Source organism: Thunnus albacares, chromosome 22 (genome assembly GCF_914725855.1).
Source record: "Thunnus albacares chromosome 22, fThuAlb1.1, whole genome shotgun sequence".
Lineage (NCBI taxonomy): Eukaryota > Metazoa > Chordata > Actinopteri > Scombriformes > Scombridae > Thunnus > Thunnus albacares.
In genome coordinates this window covers 1,050,238-1,069,444 of record NC_058127.1, presented here as the reverse complement: position 1 = coordinate 1,069,444, position 19,207 = coordinate 1,050,238, and the positions used below count along the sequence as shown (strand labels likewise).

Genomic DNA, 19,207 nt, shown 5'->3' with positions numbered 1-19,207 from the left:
GTTGGTTGTTTGGTTGTTTGTCTGGTTGGTTGTTTGGTTGGTTGGTTGTTCAATTATAAAAATGTCAGATTAATTTCCTATCGACTCATCAGTTAATCAACTAATCGTAGCAGCTCTATTTGTCAGTGAGAATTGTGAAACACAATCTTTTCATTTTAACTTGAAAATGGTGATTTTATGTTTATGTTATTTTCACCTGCTGGGAACTGTCTTCCACCTATAATTGATTATTTACACACATTGACTAACAGCTCTGTGTTCGACCTGGCGAGTGCTGCCTATGGTGTTCTGGGTAGTTTTCTAGGATGTTGCTAAGTGGTAACTATGTGGTTGCTACGGTGATAGTTTGCTGGGACGCTGTAACACTGCTGATGAACAGTGGCGGTGTGTGTGTTGCAGACCTCCATGCCCTGGACCTTCAGCTTCATGTGGTCCTCTCTCGTCGTTTTCCCATCCTTCCGCTTCTTCCAGCAGTATCCGTCCTTCCTGTACTTCACCTTCTTCCTGTTGTAGAGGATGATGCTGCCGTTCTTCGGCCTGACAGAGAGAGAGAGACGATGATAAACCGGCTGCTAAACCGTCACAGACACAAACAGAGACGAAGCTGACTCGCTGGTGTGTGTTTACCTGGTCTTCAGGGTGCAGGAGAGCCACTCATCATGTCTGTCAAATGATATCAGGTAAGAAGCGATTTCCTGCAGAGACACAACCAGAGTTACAATAAACCACCGACTATCACATGACTCATCAGCTGTTTCAGACGACAGACGACAAAGAGTCTTCACATGTTCGTTAGAGAGGAACCAGGACGGCAGCAGGAGGTAAAGATGATGATGATGATGATGAAATTCAAAGCTTATTTATAGGAAGAATTATTATTTGTATGTAACACACACACACACACACACACACACACACACACACACAATGACTGACCTCGTTAGTATTCCACCTGAGCCGCTCGTTAGGCAGACTGGACGAGCGAGGGAGACACTCCAACAGCTTGTTAGGAAGAAACACCTTCCTCTGTCCTTTATTCTCTGCAGACACACAGATCAGCTGATCAGAGACAGAACACAACGTCTATTGATCCGTTCATCTATTGATCCATTCATCTATTGATCACTGAGCGGCTCAACACTTTCTATTATTATTATAATCAATAATTATACCACACTGTTATTATATGACTACTGTTTACTGATACTGGATGTCAATATGATATCAATATATCAGCTGATATATCCCTCAGACGTGATCATCAATCACTAGTGACAGAGATGTGTAACAGCAGCAGGATGTTTTACACTTTAACAATGAACTTTATTGTATGAAATGACATCATTAAACTTCACTAAACTAAAAACACGTGTATGTATATATGTTACACACGAATGAAGAAAAACGATCAAATATACATAAAAAGCTGCTTCTATAACTGATCAAATAAAGACATATGGGAGTGATAGTGATACTGATAGTGGTATATGTGCGACAGGCTGATAATATCAGCTGACTGGTTGTTTACACTCTGTGTTTTTATTATTATTATTATTATTATTATTATTATTATTATTATTATTATTATTATTATTATTAGCAGTAGAACTGCAACCATTAGTTCATTAACTGATTATTCTGATAATCAATTCATTGTTTTGACTAGTTTTATTATTATATGAATATTATAAGTGTATTTTTTATACGTTACATGTTAATATTCTCTGTTTCTTTGAGTTGTTGACAAACATTTTCTGACACTTTTCTGACCAAACGACTGATTGATTAATCGAGAAAATGATCAAACGATTAATTGATAATGAAAACAATGTCGACTGTGCAGAAACTAAACAGGAAGTGGTTCAGTTCAGCTGCTCTGAACTTCATTATTGATTAATCACATGACTGGTTTTTCATGGTTTACACAATAAAACAGGATTCAATTCAACTAAAACATCTGATTAAGAAGATAAAACTCTTTAAGTGATGATGATGATGATGATGATGAAGATGTTTCTTAACATTTAGTTTAGTAACAATTTGTTTTTTTCTGACAACATGATTATTGAGGCCAAAAGAATTCATGATAACGACATCAATAGAAACATAAATAATAATAATAATAATAGTAATAATAATAATAATAACAACAGCAGAGGTGACGGGAGGAAACCTGCTCGTCATGTGACTATTGATCATCTGCATTATTACTAATCAATAACATGATCACTAGTGGTCGTCTGCAGCGTTCTCCGTGTGTTTATCAATAATCCTGCAGCAGCCGTCTGGATGGATGGGACTGACTGACCTGTCTCCGTGGAAACCATCTCCTTGTTGCTCATGGCGACGAGTCCATGCAGGATGGATGAGTCTCACACAACGCACGGCCGCCCGCACTGCCCCACTGCACGCACACACACACACACACACACACACAGAGTCAATAATCTGATCGATAGGAAACCAGGTCTGTAACAGGAACCAGCAACACACACACACACACACACACACACACACACACACACACACACACCTGAAACCCAAGCTGCTAACTGGCCGGCTACATACACACACACACACACTCCTTCAATAGCTCCCTGTTGCTTAGCAACAGCTGAATTTGCACCCACTTTAAATGGAGATACAGAGTGTGTTCATAACAGACACTGAATATTAGTGTGTGTGTCAGTTATATAACATGTTTGAGTTTTACATACAGCTTGTCCTGAGTGTGTGTGTGTGTGTGTGTGTGTGTGTGTGTGTGTGTGTATACAAAGCCAGTAAATAATCTCAATAAACAGCTAAATAGTTTGGAAATGAATCAGAGCATGCAGGAGTTTTCTATTAAACCTTCACAAAATGACAGAATGTTTTTACTTACTTGTACTTACTTACTTTTACTTTTAAGTAAAAAGTCAGAAATAATAATTCATAATGAAAATATAAACTATGTTCATATAAAAATATTCTGGCTTGAACATGAAATATTTAACATTGTGAGGAAACTTCACACCAGAGAGACATCATTCAGGCTTAAAGAGGAGAAACGGATGAAATAAATGTTTTAGTCTAAATTTAGCTCTCCTGTCTTCCGGAGGCCCGGCTCAGACCGCGGACTCGCCTGGCGGCTGTGGCGGCCTCGCGGAGCTCCTCTCCCCGCTGCAGCCGCTCGGCCGCTCCGGGCCCGCTGAGCTAGCTAACTTTAAAGCTAACGTTAGACGACACCTGCTCAACACAACACCTTCCTCCAGTTCCCAGCCTCCTCGTTTCAAACCAAACCGACACCTGATTAATAAATAACACTGATGTTTGTTGTTTAGCTGCTCAGTTAGCCGGTTAGCCTCCAGCTAACGGCTCTCCCTGCGGGCTGAAGCGTGCTGACCGGGGCCGGTCAGCGGCCGCTGAGCTCTGCGGGCGTCGTGTGGAAGAAAACGACTGAAATAACAGCAGACAGCTCCGAGCAGCGGCTGCTCTCAGCTAAAACACACTCTTAAAGCTCCTTTACCTTCCGCCTTCAGTACAGCCGCCATCTTCTCTTTCTCTGACGTCACCTCGTAGCTACGTCACGTGAGTGGCGGCGGTCGGCTGTCAATCATCTTTTAATCTATCAATCTATTTATCTATCAATCAACCAATCAATCTATCTATCTACAAAAGACTGTGTACTATGTATTATTACTATTATTGTTATTATTATTATTGTTATTATTATTATTATTACTATTATTATTATTATTATTATTATTATTATTATTATTTTATTATTATTTCTATTTTAATTTAATATAAACAGTTTCTGCTTTTTTAAAAATGATTATTGTCATATTTGAATCTTGACTCTTAGTTTAGCTCCTGGATGCTGATGGGATCCTGATTATATTATTGATTGATTTATTGATCCTGATATTACTGTGTGATGTATATATATTATTTTATTTATTTATTGTCTTCACTTCTCTTATTTGTGTTTTGTTTGTTTATCTGAGATGTTTTCCTGTGTTCCTGTATTATATGTGTGTGTGTGTCGTGTGTTTCATGTTTTAATCCATAAAGTTGAAAAAGTATTTTTAATATTTTCATATTATAAAATATAGTACAATTTATATAACATTTGTATATTTATATTTTCCTCCTTTGATGTATTTGTTTTATTATCACTGGCTCTGTTTGATTAGTGACATCTTACATCATTTAATGACTTTATTGTATCATCATGTGACTCGTCTTATTATTAATTGATTAATGTGGTGTTTATGGGACTGAATTCAACCTTCATCATGGTTTATATTATAAAGACAAACATTAAAGACACAGAAACTTTCCATCATGTGTTTTCTTCCGACTACAAAATCCCAAGTTTTACCTCTGAAACAGTGCATGCTGGGAAATCTGCGACCACGCTGCTCGTTCAGTCAACGTTATTATCACATCGTTTATTACATGATTTCAGGTCAGACGTTGAAATGATGAAACTTGTAAATTTAAGTGAAGTTAATGACAAATAAAGTCTGTTTCCGGTCACGTATACGAGTGTTTTAACCCTCCAGAGGACAGGAAGTTCACTCGGTTAGATGAAGATGATGGTTGGACGTCTGAGCTGCGGCGACTCAGCAGTCGTCTCGTATCTAGTCGTCCCATCGACCCGCCTCCTCCCGGTAACCTGATGTGGACCAAACCTGCGTTCTCTCCACCGGCCAGCAGGGGGCGACTCCACTGGCTGCATAAAGAAGTCCGACGTCTCTACTGCTCACTGGATTTATTACCTCAGTGAACTGTTTCCTGTTGAGTTTATGGTCTCAGTCACTAGTTTCAAGTCTTCTTCACTACAGCGTGATGATCATTTAGTAAATTATGGTCCCATTTAGAGTAAAATAGTCGATAAAGCAGCGTCTGCTTTAAGGCTACGATGTGACACGGTGACAACGTTGCTAACATAACATAACCATGGCGTAAAGGCGTAGCTGCTGTTTCACTGTGTTTTCTGTTCACTACGTTAACTGTAAAGTCTCGTTCAGCGTTTGGTTTTAATAAAACACCCGTCGATGAGTCGGATGATCAGTTTTTTTCGGTGAGCACATTTTGTTTTAACGGTTTCAGGTGTTTTTCACTGGCGAAAATTAGCATTAGCATCATCACCATTAACCACAGATTGTAAAAGCACCGCGCTAACCAAGCTAGCAGCTAGCAGCTAGTGCTACGGTCAGCTCCACCCTTTCGTCCAAATATGGTCACTTCTGGCTCCAAAAATCAAACATGGCGACGGCAAAAATCCAAGATGGCGACAGTCAAACCGCTACACTCGAGGCCTCAAAACGGCAGTTTGCAAACCGATGGGGGTCGTCACGGTGACGACGTCCATATTTTATACAGTCTGAACGTCCTCTAGATGGCGTAAACGTGACCGCAGGTGGTTCTGCCGGCCTGAACCCAGACTGTGGTTGTTCTTGTGAGCTTCCTGTAGTTAGCATATAAACGTTTAGCCTCACATATCAAACACATGCTACACTTTATAGAAAGAAGAAGCGACACAAAGCGTTTAGAGAAAAATATCTGGTTTATTTTGTATAAAAGCGGAGCGTGTCGTCCAGCAGGAGGCTCGCTGAGCTCTTCAACCTCTCTGACAAACTGAACCAGCGCTGCCTTTAAAAAAAACCAGCAAACATCCAGGAAACAAACCAAAAGCACCGAGCTGACGGTGATGATGATGATGACGGTGATGATGAAGGTTTCATGTTTTTCACTTTCTGGATGAAAAGAAAACTGAGATGTTTTTTTTTTTTCCTCTTTAAAGAAGCAAACTGCTGATTTCACCTCCGTTAAGACAAAATCCTGCTGTAAACGTCTGATTTTACATTCGTTTCATTTGGAATAACGTCGTTTTTTTAAAGTTGAATTTTTTCTTCGTTTTTCTTCGATGTCGCTGCTTCGCGTTTCAGTTTTAAGACTTCTGGACGTTAAATCACTTTGTTCAACTTCTCGTGACTTTAAAAGCTTCGTAAACTTCCTTCAGTTCAGTTTAACGGTAACGATGAACCACAGAGCTGCAGCCAGGACGTTAAAAACAACCGTTCAGATTCATCCAGCGACCAACAATAATAATAATAATAATAATAATAAAGATCTTCAGTCAGATGTAACTCCCTAAAATTATTTGTCAAATATATTAAACATTAGATATTTAATCTCTAAGACACCAGCGTCATATTCTGACGCTCTTTTAATGACGTCGTCTCGTCGTTTCTTCTTCTTCTGTGACGCTTTAACGGCGGCGGGAGGAGGATTAGCGCCTCCTGCTGTTGACCTGCAGACGTTCACGCAGCAGCAGCAGCGGATGGAAACAAACATTCAGGACGTTTAATAAACAACGATTTCAATCATTGATTCATTGTTTTCACATTTTTTTTTGGAGGTAAAAATGCCAAAAAACTGAGAACTTCCTGTTTCTGTTTCAGCATAAACTGAATGTTTGTTGTTTTCTTTCGTTATGTGTGAAGGAAATAAATAAGAAATAAAGGAAAAATGTCACTTTCAGGTTCATTTATTATCAGTTTTTCCTTAAAATGCGTCTCAGCTGCGTTTTTCTGACTTTTTATAGACTAAACAGTTAACTGATGAATCCGAACAAATCTAGTAATTTTAATCAATACTGAAGATATTAATAGAGGTCATGACCTCGGCTCCACAGCTGCAACTCACCGTTACTTTAATCATCAATTAATCTGCAGATTATTTCCTCAATTAATCATTTTGTCCATAAAAGGCCAGAAAATAAGTGTAAAACGCTCCTCAGACCTGAGTTCACAGAATCAAAACGGTCGTTTTATTTCACTAAAAGTACAAAACCTGAAAATATTCAGTTTATTCACATTTATGACAAACAGAAGCATCAGACAGTCACATGTAGCAGTGAGATTTTTTGGCATTTTTCTGGAAAAATGACTGAGACGATGAGTCGACCCCTGACCTTTAGGTGGGCGTCATGTGTGTCAGTCGGTTTGTTGTTATCTGAGTCGTTAAAGCAGAGCAATGAAACAGATAATCAATAAATAAGCCGTCGGCAGGATTTGTGGTGGATGAAAACAGCGGTTTGTCCCTTTAAAGACTCGGTGCTTCAAACAGCAGAGACGAGCGTTCAGACGCTGGACGACGGCGTCGGACAGACTGATCCAAGACAAACAATAAGATCCAACAGCAATCAATAACCAATATCTGATCAGAACCATTAACAGTGAAGAAAGTAAAAAAAAAAAACAAACCCAAACTGTTTTACTGCAGACAGAGAGGCGGAGTTACAGCGGGAAGAAAAACGATTTCAACTTCACAGGAACGAGTGTGAGTGAGTGTGTGTGAGTGTGTGTGTGTGTGTGTGTGTGTGTGAGTGTGAGTGTGTGTGTGTGTGTGTGTGAGTGTGAGTGTGAGATTGTGTGAGTGTGAGATTGTGTGTGTGTGAGTGTGTGTGTGTGTGTGAATGAGGGTGAGATTGTGTGTGTGTGTGTGTGGTGGGCAGAGTCATGAGGGCGATGTGCCTGCCCCCCCTCCTCCTCCCCCTCAGGTGACAGGCTCAGCTCCAGGGTCAAAGGTCATCACATTCCCTGCCTGATGCTCTGGATGATCTGGAAGATGGCTGCAAGACAAACACACAAATATCATTACAAACTACAAATACCATAAAAAACTACAAATAACATAAAAAACTACAAATACCACAAACATCATTAAAAACCACAAATACCATAAAAAACTACAAATTCCATAAAAACTACAAATATCATAAAAACTACAAATATAAAAAACTACAAATATAAAAACTACAAATACCATATATACCATAAAAAACTACAAATATTTTAAAAAAAACTACAAATACCACAAATTCCATAAAAACTACAAATATAAAAAACTACAAATATCATTAAAAACTACAAATACCACAGATCAGAACCTTGTTTAACGCAGTAGTTGCTGCCGTCAGATTCAGCTGAACACGTTTTGACAGAATTATATCAGCAACTGAAAACCACATTTTCAAACTTCTGAATCCTTCATGTTGAAGATGAAATACTGCAGAATTTACTGCAATGAAATGTTTGAAAAACATCTTCCTGAATTTATGAATTTTATTTACTTCAGGGTTCTTAAATTCAGTCAATAAATTCACGTGTGTAACATTCAAAAGCTTTATTGACGTCGTTCTATTTCAATAAACTCAATTCAGATCTGAAAAACAAACAAACAAACAAACAAACAAACAAACAACTCTGATCTGAACATCACCAGGAAACAGTCACAGTCAGAAAGACGGTTTACAAAGTCAAATATTTCAGTTTCATCAAGTCTTCAGTAGTGATTAAACTTCAAAATGTGGTTTTCAGTTGCTGATATAATTATATAAATAATAGTTATTATGCCGATGATCTGCTTCCATATATCACTGATGTTTGTTTTGATCTTATTTTATTCCGTCATATTAATGACACATTTCCTGTATACATATATATATGTGTATATATGTGTGTGTGTGTGTATATATATATATACATATATATACACACACAGCCGGACAGATAAACGAGCTGAGACTGGTTCTAAAGCTGCAGAGTGTCTGATTATTGTCTGTCGGTTCATCATTACGGGTCAATAACATCACAGCAGACGTCACAGTTCCAGGATTCTTCACAGGAAGCAGAAACACACGTCTGTCTGTGTTGTTTATCTATAACTCTGCTCATTGTCCCGTTAATAAACGATGGTTAACAACTAGAACACAATCTTACTAACAGACGTCATTATCTGCACACCTGGCTTCATTCACAGTTTACTGATGTGTTGTTGTTGTTGTTGTTGTTGTTCAAGTGACAACTAAACAAATCTGTTGTGTCTGAATCAGTTAAAACAGATTTGAACTTGTGGAGGTTTATTAGACATAGTTTCATCATCATGAGCTGTTCTAATGGGAACCAGTTTAAAGCCAGTGGACATGAAGACGTCATATATTCATCAGGATTTACAGCAGACTTGTGTTTATTCATATCTGCAGGACATTTATGAAGAATTATGTAAAAAAAAAAAATGTATTTTGTATTTTGTGGCCCACAAACCACCGTCTGCCTGCTGCTGCATTAAACACAGACGACTCAGACAGAGCAGCTCTAACATATATTAGTTATTTAGATAAAAGAAAGTTAAAGTCCTGCCTGCAAAATGTGACTTCAGTATATTTTACTTTAAATATCAAAGACGACGAGGAGATCTTATTATTTATGACTTGATCAGTGCAGACACACACAGATATATATATATATACATACATATATATGTGTGATAAGCTGCTGAGTGATGAGACGTGTTGTTCGTGTGTTCAGCTTCGTGTTTCTCACGTTCACACTCTGCAGGTTGGTTGCATTACGCAACAACATCCTGAGATGGTAACTTGATAAAACCAGAGTGTGAACAGAAACACGTTTCAGCTCCTGATTTAACACTTCGTTTCCTACAAACGTCACTTCACCAACCCGCCACTCAGAGACCAGACACCACTGAACGATGCTTCAAGCTGCAGTCACTTAGTTTGATTGTAGCCAGCCAAACGGATTGAAGAACGTTTAAAGAACGTTTAAAGAACCTCAGTGAGAGTAAAGAAGATCGATGGAACAGAGCTGAGCTGCAGACAAACCACAGATCAGATCAGACTGAGCTGCACAGGAAGCAACGAACCGTGAAGCAGCTGCTGACGCGTCTTTATCACACGCACACATCTGTACATGTGCACGTCTCTCTGCTTTTCACAGGCGTCTCCACGGAAACTCACCTGATCCACAAACGACGAAGACGAACAGAGCGAGCAGCCACGGACCCACCGGAGACTTCTCATCGTTTACTGGCCGCTAAAAACACAAACACACACCGTCAAGAGCACAGCTACACACAGAAAACCAAATAAATATGAAGTTATGAAGATTACAGCACTGATATTGATCAGTATTGGTTCAGAGTGACTCCTGAACAACAGTCTGCGTCAGTCTGTTAGCAACACCACGACAAAGTCACAACAAACTGACACAAACTGTCAAAATAATCAGATTTTAACTGACAAACATGAGAACAGAAGACAAAGTTGTGCTTTTTTCAGTCAGAATCATGAGACACTGAGTCAACATCTGGCTGTGAATGAAACTGTTGCTGTTATTATAATAATACTGTTAATACTGGACTCTTGTGTTGTCACACTGCTGCAGCAGCTGACAGCAGCGCGCTAATGAGCAACCGCTAATAACAAACTGCACTGAGACATCTGTACGTTTAGTGCTACATCTCACATCCACAAACATAAAGTACAATGTGTGATGTTTGATCTTTAATTTGTCATATGTATAATTCACAGATCATGATTTATTTGAGCTCATGTTTAATTATTATTCTCATTCTGCACAACGTATAATAATAATAATAATAAAGTCAACTCGTTGCACAGTGGATAATAATCTCACTATTCATTTTATTATGCACTACATATATAATTACTGCACTTTACTATACAACTATTCATCTTATTGTATTGTTTTGACACTTCAACCTCCGGATCAATAGTCTCTCTGATCGGTCGCGTGTGATTGGTCGCCTCCGCCCTCTGCGGGTGTTTCCATGTGCAGGAAAAGATCACTAAAGTTAGAAATGTCACCAAAACCAGGAGCGACCAGCGTGCTGCCGAATTAAACTCTGTCTGTAAATGATCCCGTTAGAAGCTTTTAACTCATATTTTTAAAGTGTTTATCTTTGTTGAGACGTGAAACAACTTAAATATAGCAGATTTCTGAAGGGAGTCTGGTTCTCTTTCATATTAAACTCACACTAACCGGTCAACTCCTGCAGCGGGACGATCTCTGATCTGATTCTGCGCATCTTTAATCAACATCAATCAATATTTTAATTAAATGCACTATTGTGTATTGAGTAAACTGATCAATAATGTGGTTGCTAAAGCTAAAGTTAGCTTTGTGCAGAGCTAGCAGCCTTGTTCGCATCTTAGCTACAAACCCAAACTACATTTTTTATTATTTATTCCGCATTTTAGACTCAGTGTAAATGACAGAGCGGCCGGCTGCAGCTGGCAGTGACCGGGCTGCAGCAGCTGGCAGTACCGATGTTTTCTGGACGTGTCCCCGCTGTGTGATGGTCTTGCTGTGCCGCTCGTTCGCCACTTTCATCCGCTGCACCGCCGACATGTTTCGGGTTTCACCGGGTTTTAATCGGTCCAGACCAGAAGGACGCAGCGCCGGGAAGAACCGGGAGGAGGAGACGGTAAGAGACGCGCCGGTCGGTGGGTTTATACCGGAGGAAATGTCCCGGTGGAGGAGCTTCTTTGCCGGGTTGACGGGGCGAATGAATGCTAACCGTGAGCTACCTTGCTAGCTGAGCGAGCCAAACCGGAAGCGACAGAGCTCATCACGTGACAGAGGACAAAGATTCAAAATGTCTGCCTCTCGCCAGATTTTTTTTCTTTTTTTTAAAATTGAGAACATGACAGATACAAACAATAAAGGCACATTTTCACGTGTTATTCACCAAAAACCTTCTGCTCAGGGTGAAAAACAACAAAAGCTAACACAGAAATATCAAAAAAAGTAATAAAACTAAAATAAAAACGCATGAATAACAATAAATTAAACTTAAACATATCCAGTAATGAAAACAACTTAAGAGCTTTCTTGTCTTGAACAAGTTTCAGTAACTTAAGAAAGTTTTATTGTATCATAAGGTTCAAACTGGGTTTAGTCTAAAGTATCAACATTTATCTATAAAAACAAAACTTCCCCATTAACAACACATTATTAGAACAAAGAACAAGTTCCTGTTTCCAACTAAAACACCAAACCGGACTGTCGTCACTGTCATAGATGACGACTCAGTGTCCCCAGACTGAAGCCAGAATACACACTTATGAAATATATCTTTTTCTTACTTTCTGAACCTCTTTTCTTCTTACTGGGTCAGAGAAACCTTCCTTTAATAGGTGTTGGTACATTTACTGTCACTCTGTGCAGCGTGTCTTTAACCACTGAGGTTTATCTTTCTATTATACTTCCTAACAGAACTCCTAACGCTGTATTACATTTCAAACATCATCCATAAAATGAGCAACAGCCCAAATCCCTTTAGATCTCTAATCCAGTATGTAAACAATATGTATCTGTTGTTCCACTCCAGCGTGTTCATGTGCTGTGAAGTTATGTTTATGTATTAACTTCCAGTAGAGAAGGACTTGCTGATGCCTCTTGCCATCTAGTGGCGGGAAAAGAAATGTGCTAATGACAGAAATATAAACCTTTTAATTCAATAAAGAATGTATAAAAGAGTAAAAAGACATCAAAGATATGTTTTATTTCAGTTAAAATGTACAATAAAGCTGCTTTTCCTGAAGAAAATGTACATGTAAGCCAACCTGCTGCTAAACATCTGAAACAGTTACGATACTGAAGACGACTAATCGATTAATCAAGTAATTAATCGACGGATTGATAGATGATGAAAATGATCACAGCCCTAAAACACTTTAAATAATTATAATTAATGGATACACGGTTGAAATAGTATCATAAGTAATAAAGTCAGTGATTAATTCTTCTGCTTAAAGTGCTGATAGTATGAATGTAAACACTGATCGTTCAGTTTATGAAGAAATCTGTGAAACTTTTTATCTTGTTTCTTAATAATTCAGATGAACAGATGTGGAACATGATGCTCCATTAATTTACCAACAAGACGTCCTGTCAGCTGCCTCCAGTCACATTCATTAAATACCTTCATGTTATAGATGCTTCACCATCATAAAGATGCAGCAGAGCCAGTAGTCGTCCAGCCTGATCTGGATCACTGGATCCAGGATCAGAGCGCCGCTGGTCCAGGATCAGAGCCCTGCTGGTCCAGGATCAGAGCACCAATGGTCCAGGGCCAGAGCCCTGCTGGTCCAGGATCAGAGCGTCGCTGGTCCAGGATCAGAGCCCTGCTGGTCCAGGATCAGCGCGCCGCTGGTCCAGGATCAGCATGCCGCTGGTCCAGGATCAGAGCCCTGCTGGTCCAGGATCAGAGTGCCGCTGGTCCAGGATCAGAGCCCTGCTGGTCCAGGATCAGAGCGCCGCTGGTCCAGGATCAGAGTGCCGCTGGTCCAGGATCAGAGCCCTGCTGGTCCAGGATCAGAGCGCCGCTGGTCCAGGATCAGAGCGCCGCTGGTCCAGGATCAGAGCCCTGCTGGTCCAGGATCAGAGTGCCGCTGGTCCAGGATCAGAGCCCTGCTGGTCCAGGATCAGAGTGCCGCTGGTCCAGGATCAGAGCGCCGCTGGTCCAGGATGTGTGTGAGTTAATTTCAGTGTAAACTGACAATAAAGTCGAATCGTAATCCTGTAATTAAATAATCGGGATTCAGGATCTATGAAGAAATAAATGAACATGAGTCCAGTTGAGTTTCTCTTTTATTTATTTCAGCCTGCAGACAGACTGCAGCTTGTCCACACACACACACACACACACACACACACACACACACACACACACACACACACACACACACACACAGTGCTCTGCTGGCTGTGTTGTAGCCAGGGGTCAGGGGTCAGGGGTCATTAGTAGGCCGTCTACTTGTGTTTCATTTAGTCCTTCATTAAAACGTTTCCAACATGAAGTCTCTGACCGATGGACCAGACAAGGTCACCTGGAGGTCAGAGGTCATGCAGGGTCAGCGCGGGGTCACCGCGAGTGACATCACAAAATTAAAAAACAAAAAGGTGCTTTCTTTCTGGGAGGAAGTCAGCTCAGTTCAGGAGTGGTTGTCACAGTAACAAGCGACAAGCATCCTGAAGGAGGGAGGTAACCCTGGCAACCAGATATCAGTGTTCTAGAGGATGGTGGTTACCATGGCAACATCACAGATGCACCATGTGACTCTGAAAGGAAGTGGTCACCATGGTAACACTCGCTGTTCTAGCAGCCCAGCCCGCTGATGGAGCCGATGCGGTCCATCTTCATCCCGAAGCATCCTCTTCCTCCTAACATCGACTTCCGGCTCCGCCTTCTCATCTTTGACTGCCGCTGCAGGAAGTCCAGGAAGAACTGTGGGACCGCCTCCCGCCTCCTGCCAACCAATCCCACGGCAGCAGGCCAGACGGAGGGGGTGGGGCGTCCGCCCGAGCCCTCTGTGATGTCATCGGAAGCGGGCGAGGCCAAGAGGAGCGAGGAGAGACGAGAGCCGAACAGACCATGAAGGACCTGAAGACACAAAACTGTTATTGGTCAAAACATTTTCATGTTTTCATGCTTCTTTTGTTCATATAGGTACAGTACTACCTAGTACTGGTACTTACTTATAAGTATTAATATTACAGTACTACCAAGTACTGGGACTTAATTATAAGTATTAATATTACAGTACTACCAAGCACTGGGACTTAATTATAAGTATTAGTACTTCAGTACTAGTACTGTAGATACTAGTCTACTAACTCTAGATAGTCTGAACAATCCAGTCTACACATTACATCACTCCCACACAAGCAAACACACAAACAAACAAAACCAACCAACAACCACCAACCAACCAACAACCAACCAACCAACCAACCAACCAACAACCAACCAACCAACCAACCAACCAACAACCAACCAACAACCAACCAACCAACCAACCAACCAACCAACCAACAACCAACCAACCAACCAACCAACCAACCAACCAACCAACCAACCAACAACCAACCAACCAACAACCACCAACCAACCAACCAACCAACAACCAACCAACCAACCAACCAACCAACCAACCAACCAACCAACAACCAACCAACCAACCAACCAACCAACCAACAACCACCAACCAACCAACCAACCAACAACCAACCAACCAACCAACCAACCAACCAACCAACCAACCAACCAACCAACAACCAACCAACAACCAACAACCAACAACCAACCAACCAACCAACCAACCAACCAATCAACCAACCAACAACCAACCAACCAACCAACCAACCAACCAACCAATCAACCAACCAACAACCAACCAACCAACAACCAACAACCAACCAACCAACCAACCAACAACCAACCAACCAACCAACCAACCAACCAACCATATATATATATATATATATATATATATATATATATATATATATATATATATATATAGCTTTGTGTTGGTGTTTATATATATATGACAACAGAACATCGACTTGTTTTCATTTTCCTAACACGACATAAAGTCAGAGACAGTTTATTGATCAGTCGTGTTTTTCCAACATGATGAAATTCGTCTCTTATGCAAAGTAAATAATGGTGATGTGTTGTTATTGTTTGTTGTTTATTTCAGATCTCCTGTGAGATAAATAAAGAATATAAAACTTCATCTTACCATCTGTCAGAGTCTCTTATTGATTATTGATCATACATTATTATTAATATTACTAACGAGATCCAAACACAGAGAAAATGAGGCCGATGAAGGTGAAGATGGAGGAAGAGCATGAGAAGAAAGCTCAGGCTGATGAAGGTGATGATGAAGATGATGTCCACAAACCTGCGCGTCATCTCGTCGAGGCGAAGGTCTCGGCTCCACGGTGACGGCGAGGAAGAGGAGGAGCAGAGGAAGGAAAGAGGAGGAAGATGAAGCAGCCATCTTTAAAAAAAAAAAAAAGCAAAAAAAAAGACGATCAGACTCAAAGAACAACAAAGCAGATAATCCTGCGTTCTGATTGGCCGGAGGCTGTTCATTCATTAATCAGCTCACAGGCAAATCAAAACAATCCCATAACAACATTTTATTCATTTTATTTAAATTTTTAGTATAATAACAGCATTTCCAGTCTCTGGAGAGCAGATCTGTGTACGGCAGACGCCACTGAGCATGCTCAGTGGGTTCCTCTGTCTGTTTATTATTGATCAGGCTGAATAATTGATCAGCTTCACTCTGCTGATGATATTTGATCTGCTGCACAGTTTATTTTATCATATACAACTAATCTCGTCTTTCAGGAACTCTGTTTATCTCCGTCAGATTAGATGATTTAAAACTAGATTAGCTGAGATTAGATTAGATTAGATTTATTATCATTATTATCATATTAATTAGATTAAAGTGCATCTGATTAGATTAAATTAGATTATATTTGGTATTTAGTTTAATCATTAAAAATGAAATTAAATTTGATTGGTGCCATGAGATTATGAGATATTATAATCGTTATTTTATATTATTAAATGATGTTAGATTATTAAAAAAAAGGATTAGATTAAATCAGATATAATCTGAATTGTTGAGATTAGATTTGAATATTTTAAACACGTTTATATTTTATATTCTAATCAAATCAAATTTAATTTAATCTGATTGATTAGAAATGAAAACATTTTAGATTATTTACTAAATGGGATTATATTATATTTTTGAATTTTTTAATGTAATTTACTATATCAGATACATATCAGATCAAATCACTGAAAGCAGCTGATGAAGTATTGAACACCAAACTGATCAATGATTAATAATTATGTATAAATATTATTATAATAATAAAGTCAGAACTTACTGAGACAGAAAGACGTCAAATATTCCAACAAACAAACTAAAATCCAAACAAACTGCAGGAGGTTCTGCTGTCGTCTCGTTTCCTTCGATCAATCAATAAGTTTTCCCTCCAATAAAAGTATTGATTATTGGTGTCAGTTGGTCTGGTGTCTGTCCTGTCGCAGTGTCAGGACGCGTCTGTGGACGCAGGACAGACGCAGACTTTTATACGACTCGGCGCTGTGATGTCACACATTCTTACTGCTGTTACCCCCGACGACGGTCTCACACACACACACACACACACACACACTGAAACACAGAGAAGAAAGAGACAAAAATATCAACCAATCAGATGTCAACGTTCACCAAAAAAAAATCACATGTGAAAATGTTCATTCACAAAAAAAAGGTCCTGAAAAGTCCTTGAGAAGGTCCCTGAGGCCTGTGAGGACACTGAAATGGTCCTTGAAGATGCTCCAGGAGTCCTTAAGGACGATCCTGGAGGTCTGAGGGTGATATCATGGAGAAAGAAAGGCCCTTAAAGACTTTCCAGGAGTCCTTAGATTGTTGAGTAAGTTCCAGGGGTCCTTGAGAAGGTACCAGAGGTCCATGTGGAGGCTTGAATGCTCATTCAAATGACTCCAGGATGCCTTGAGGGGGTTCCATGGTAGCTCCCGGTGGTAGCAGAGGTAGTTGAGGAGAGAAAAATGATACTTGAAGATGTTCCAGGGGTCCTTAGGGAGGTTTCATCTGGCCTTGAAGAGCTGAAAGGGGTCTTTAAGGGGTTTCCAGGTATGATTCTGGATCCCAGGAGGTTCCAGATCCTTAATAAGGCACCAGAAGTCATTGAAAAGGCACAAAAGGTCCTTGAGGAGTCTTTGGGAAGGCATGAGAGGTCTTTGAGGAGGTTTCAGGGTCCTTCAGAAGTCACTAAAGGGCCTTGAGAAGGCACCATGGCGTCCTGTTGCCATGGTTACCTGCAGGTGAATCCACCTGGAGCTGCGGTGTGAAACAGACTGTCAGGACCGTCGTGCTCCTCTCTGGTGTCAGACCCTCACGACCCCTGACCTCGGTCATCCCGCCCCCTTGTAAACCATCACCGTGGCGACCGGGTCGTCGTTAGCAACTATTTCCTGTGGAAGGGGGAGGGGCTACGGAGGTTCACATCGTGCCAAGGATAGGTGTGTGTGTGTGTGTGTGTTTTATGTGCGTGCTCGATAGCGTCAGAGGCGTCCCGCTGAATGGCGGGGGGGCGGAGTTTTGTCTGTCTGGGACAAAGATGGTGGGGGGTCATTAAACACACACACACACACACACACACACACACACACACACACACACTGTGTTGTTGTGATCGGTGACCTCTTTCTCTCTAATAAGGTGATTGATGAGCTATTCTTATTGTGTGTGTGTGTGTGTGTGTGTGTGTGTGTGTGTGTGTGTGTTTTATGTGACGCACACAACATTCCTGCCCCCCCACAGCGACACACACACACTCTGCCAGCAGCTCGTCCCCACAAACCGACTTCTAGCAGACGGTGGCGGCGGCTGCAGCTGAAGATCAATCACTGATATCAATCAACTCACCGATGGATCAATACATCAGTCTGTCCTCACAAGTACATTAAAGCTCATTCAGGTTTATTACAACTTATCACGTCCATCTTTTCTATCAGTAACAATGATGTAATCATCATATTCATATCCGAGGTGTGGGAACACGATGACATCACGGTGACATCATGTGACATCACGGTGACGTCATTAAAAAGATCTTACACACTTTACTTGTGCAACAAGGACTCAGTAACAGTGACTGAGTGCACACGGCTGCAGTGACGCCGCTGGTCTGATTACTGGTTCCCATGACGACCAGCAGGTGTCTCCACCCGACACAACCAACCCTGTTTTCAGAGCTGCAGGCAGGTGTGTTTCTTCATCAGCAGGTTCACCTGGTTGTTGACACGCAGCGCAGCAGGTCACGGTCGGGTTGATGTCAACGAGCGTCCGCTCATGACGTCGGCGGCCGTGCCCCGGTGCACTCTGGGACGGACCGAGGCTGCTGAGAGTAAACACGGTGACGTCAAACCGTCTGGATGAACCTCGGACGCTGAGACAAAGTTAAACTGAGCAGAGATAAAACACACAGACACATCCGTTCACACACAGCTGGACGGTAACGCAGTACTTTTACTACAGTTTAGAGGTACTTGTACTTTACTTGAGTATTTCCATGTGATGCTACTTTCTACATGTCAGAGGGAAATATTGTACTTTCTACTCCACTACATTTATTTGACAGCTTTAGTTACTTTTCAGATGAAGATTTGACACAATGGATAATATAACAAGCTTTTAAAATACAACACATTGTTAAAGATGAAACCAGTGGTTTCCAACCTTTTTGGCTTTTGACGTCTTACAAAAAGCAGTGTGTAGTCGGGGTCACATTTCACATGTCTATGAGTTGTTAACAGCTCCACCAAATAGTGTTTATTATTACACATTTGTCGCCGTTATTGAGACTCTTTTGTCAACAGCTGACACGTTAGCCAGCGCTACGCTATCAGCTGCTAACAACCAGGTTTGGTTATGTTTAATTAAAACTACTTAGTGAAGGCAGCGTTACTTCATGTCAGCTGAACGGTC

The 19,207-nt window shown here is 40.7% G+C and overlaps 3 protein-coding genes across 3 annotated transcripts in view; all 3 read right to left on the bottom strand.

Moving 5' to 3' along the window:
* Nucleotides 1-3,572, bottom strand: part of camta2 (calmodulin binding transcription activator 2) — a 44,479-nt gene extending 40,907 nt beyond the window's left edge. Inside the window, exons 1-5 of the mRNA XM_044342442.1 lie at nucleotides 3,506-3,572; nucleotides 2,309-2,404; nucleotides 937-1,040; nucleotides 628-695; nucleotides 402-537 (exon numbers count right to left, since the gene is read on the bottom strand). Coding sequence (XP_044198377.1) covers nucleotides 402-537; nucleotides 628-695; nucleotides 937-1,040; nucleotides 2,309-2,342 — 342 coding nt within the window. The 5' untranslated portion in view covers nucleotides 2,343-2,404; nucleotides 3,506-3,572. The remainder of the gene's footprint in view (nucleotides 1-401; nucleotides 538-627; nucleotides 696-936; nucleotides 1,041-2,308; nucleotides 2,405-3,505) is intronic.
* Nucleotides 3,573-7,407: 3,835 nt separating this feature from the next.
* zgc:85858 (uncharacterized protein LOC405879 homolog) lies at nucleotides 7,408-11,440 on the bottom strand. Its single transcript, XM_044342301.1, has 3 exons — nucleotides 11,139-11,440; nucleotides 9,809-9,884; nucleotides 7,408-7,624 (listed from the first exon to the last, which is right to left on the bottom strand). The coding sequence occupies exons 1-3, from the start codon at nucleotides 11,220-11,222 to the stop codon at nucleotides 7,584-7,586; spliced, it is 201 nt and encodes a 66-aa protein (XP_044198236.1). The 5' UTR covers nucleotides 11,223-11,440; the 3' UTR covers nucleotides 7,408-7,583.
* Nucleotides 11,441-13,819: 2,379 nt separating this feature from the next.
* Nucleotides 13,820-16,833, bottom strand: si:ch73-265d7.2 (C-type natriuretic peptide 2). Its single transcript, XM_044342295.1, has 3 exons — nucleotides 16,578-16,833; nucleotides 15,569-15,667; nucleotides 13,820-14,259 (listed from the first exon to the last, which is right to left on the bottom strand). The coding sequence occupies exons 2-3, from the start codon at nucleotides 15,665-15,667 to the stop codon at nucleotides 13,975-13,977; spliced, it is 384 nt and encodes a 127-aa protein (XP_044198230.1). The 5' UTR covers nucleotides 16,578-16,833; the 3' UTR covers nucleotides 13,820-13,974.
* Nucleotides 16,834-19,207: the final 2,374 nt, after the last annotated feature.

What these genes read in the sequence shown, in the direction of transcription:
- zgc:85858 (XM_044342301.1), bottom strand. Translation starts at nt 11,222, where the DNA reads ATGTCGGCGGTGCAGCGGATGAAAGTGGCGAACGAGCGGCACAGCAAG. An exon ending in GACACGTCCAGAAAACATCG is followed by an intron (nt 9,885 to 11,138) that starts GTACTGCCAGCT and finishes TTGTGTTTTTAG; the next exon opens with CGGCCAGTAAACGATGAGAA. An exon ending in CTTCGTCGTTTGTGGATCAG is followed by an intron (nt 7,625 to 9,808) that starts GTGAGTTTCCGT and finishes TTTGTCTTGCAG; the next exon opens with CCATCTTCCAGATCATCCAG.
- si:ch73-265d7.2 (XM_044342295.1), bottom strand. Translation starts at nt 15,667, where the DNA reads ATGGCTGCTTCATCTTCCTCCTCTTTCCTTCCTCTGCTCCTCCTCTTC. An exon ending in CTCGACGAGATGACGCGCAG is followed by an intron (nt 14,260 to 15,568) that starts GTTTGTGGACAT and finishes TTGTGTCTTCAG; the next exon opens with GTCCTTCATGGTCTGTTCGG.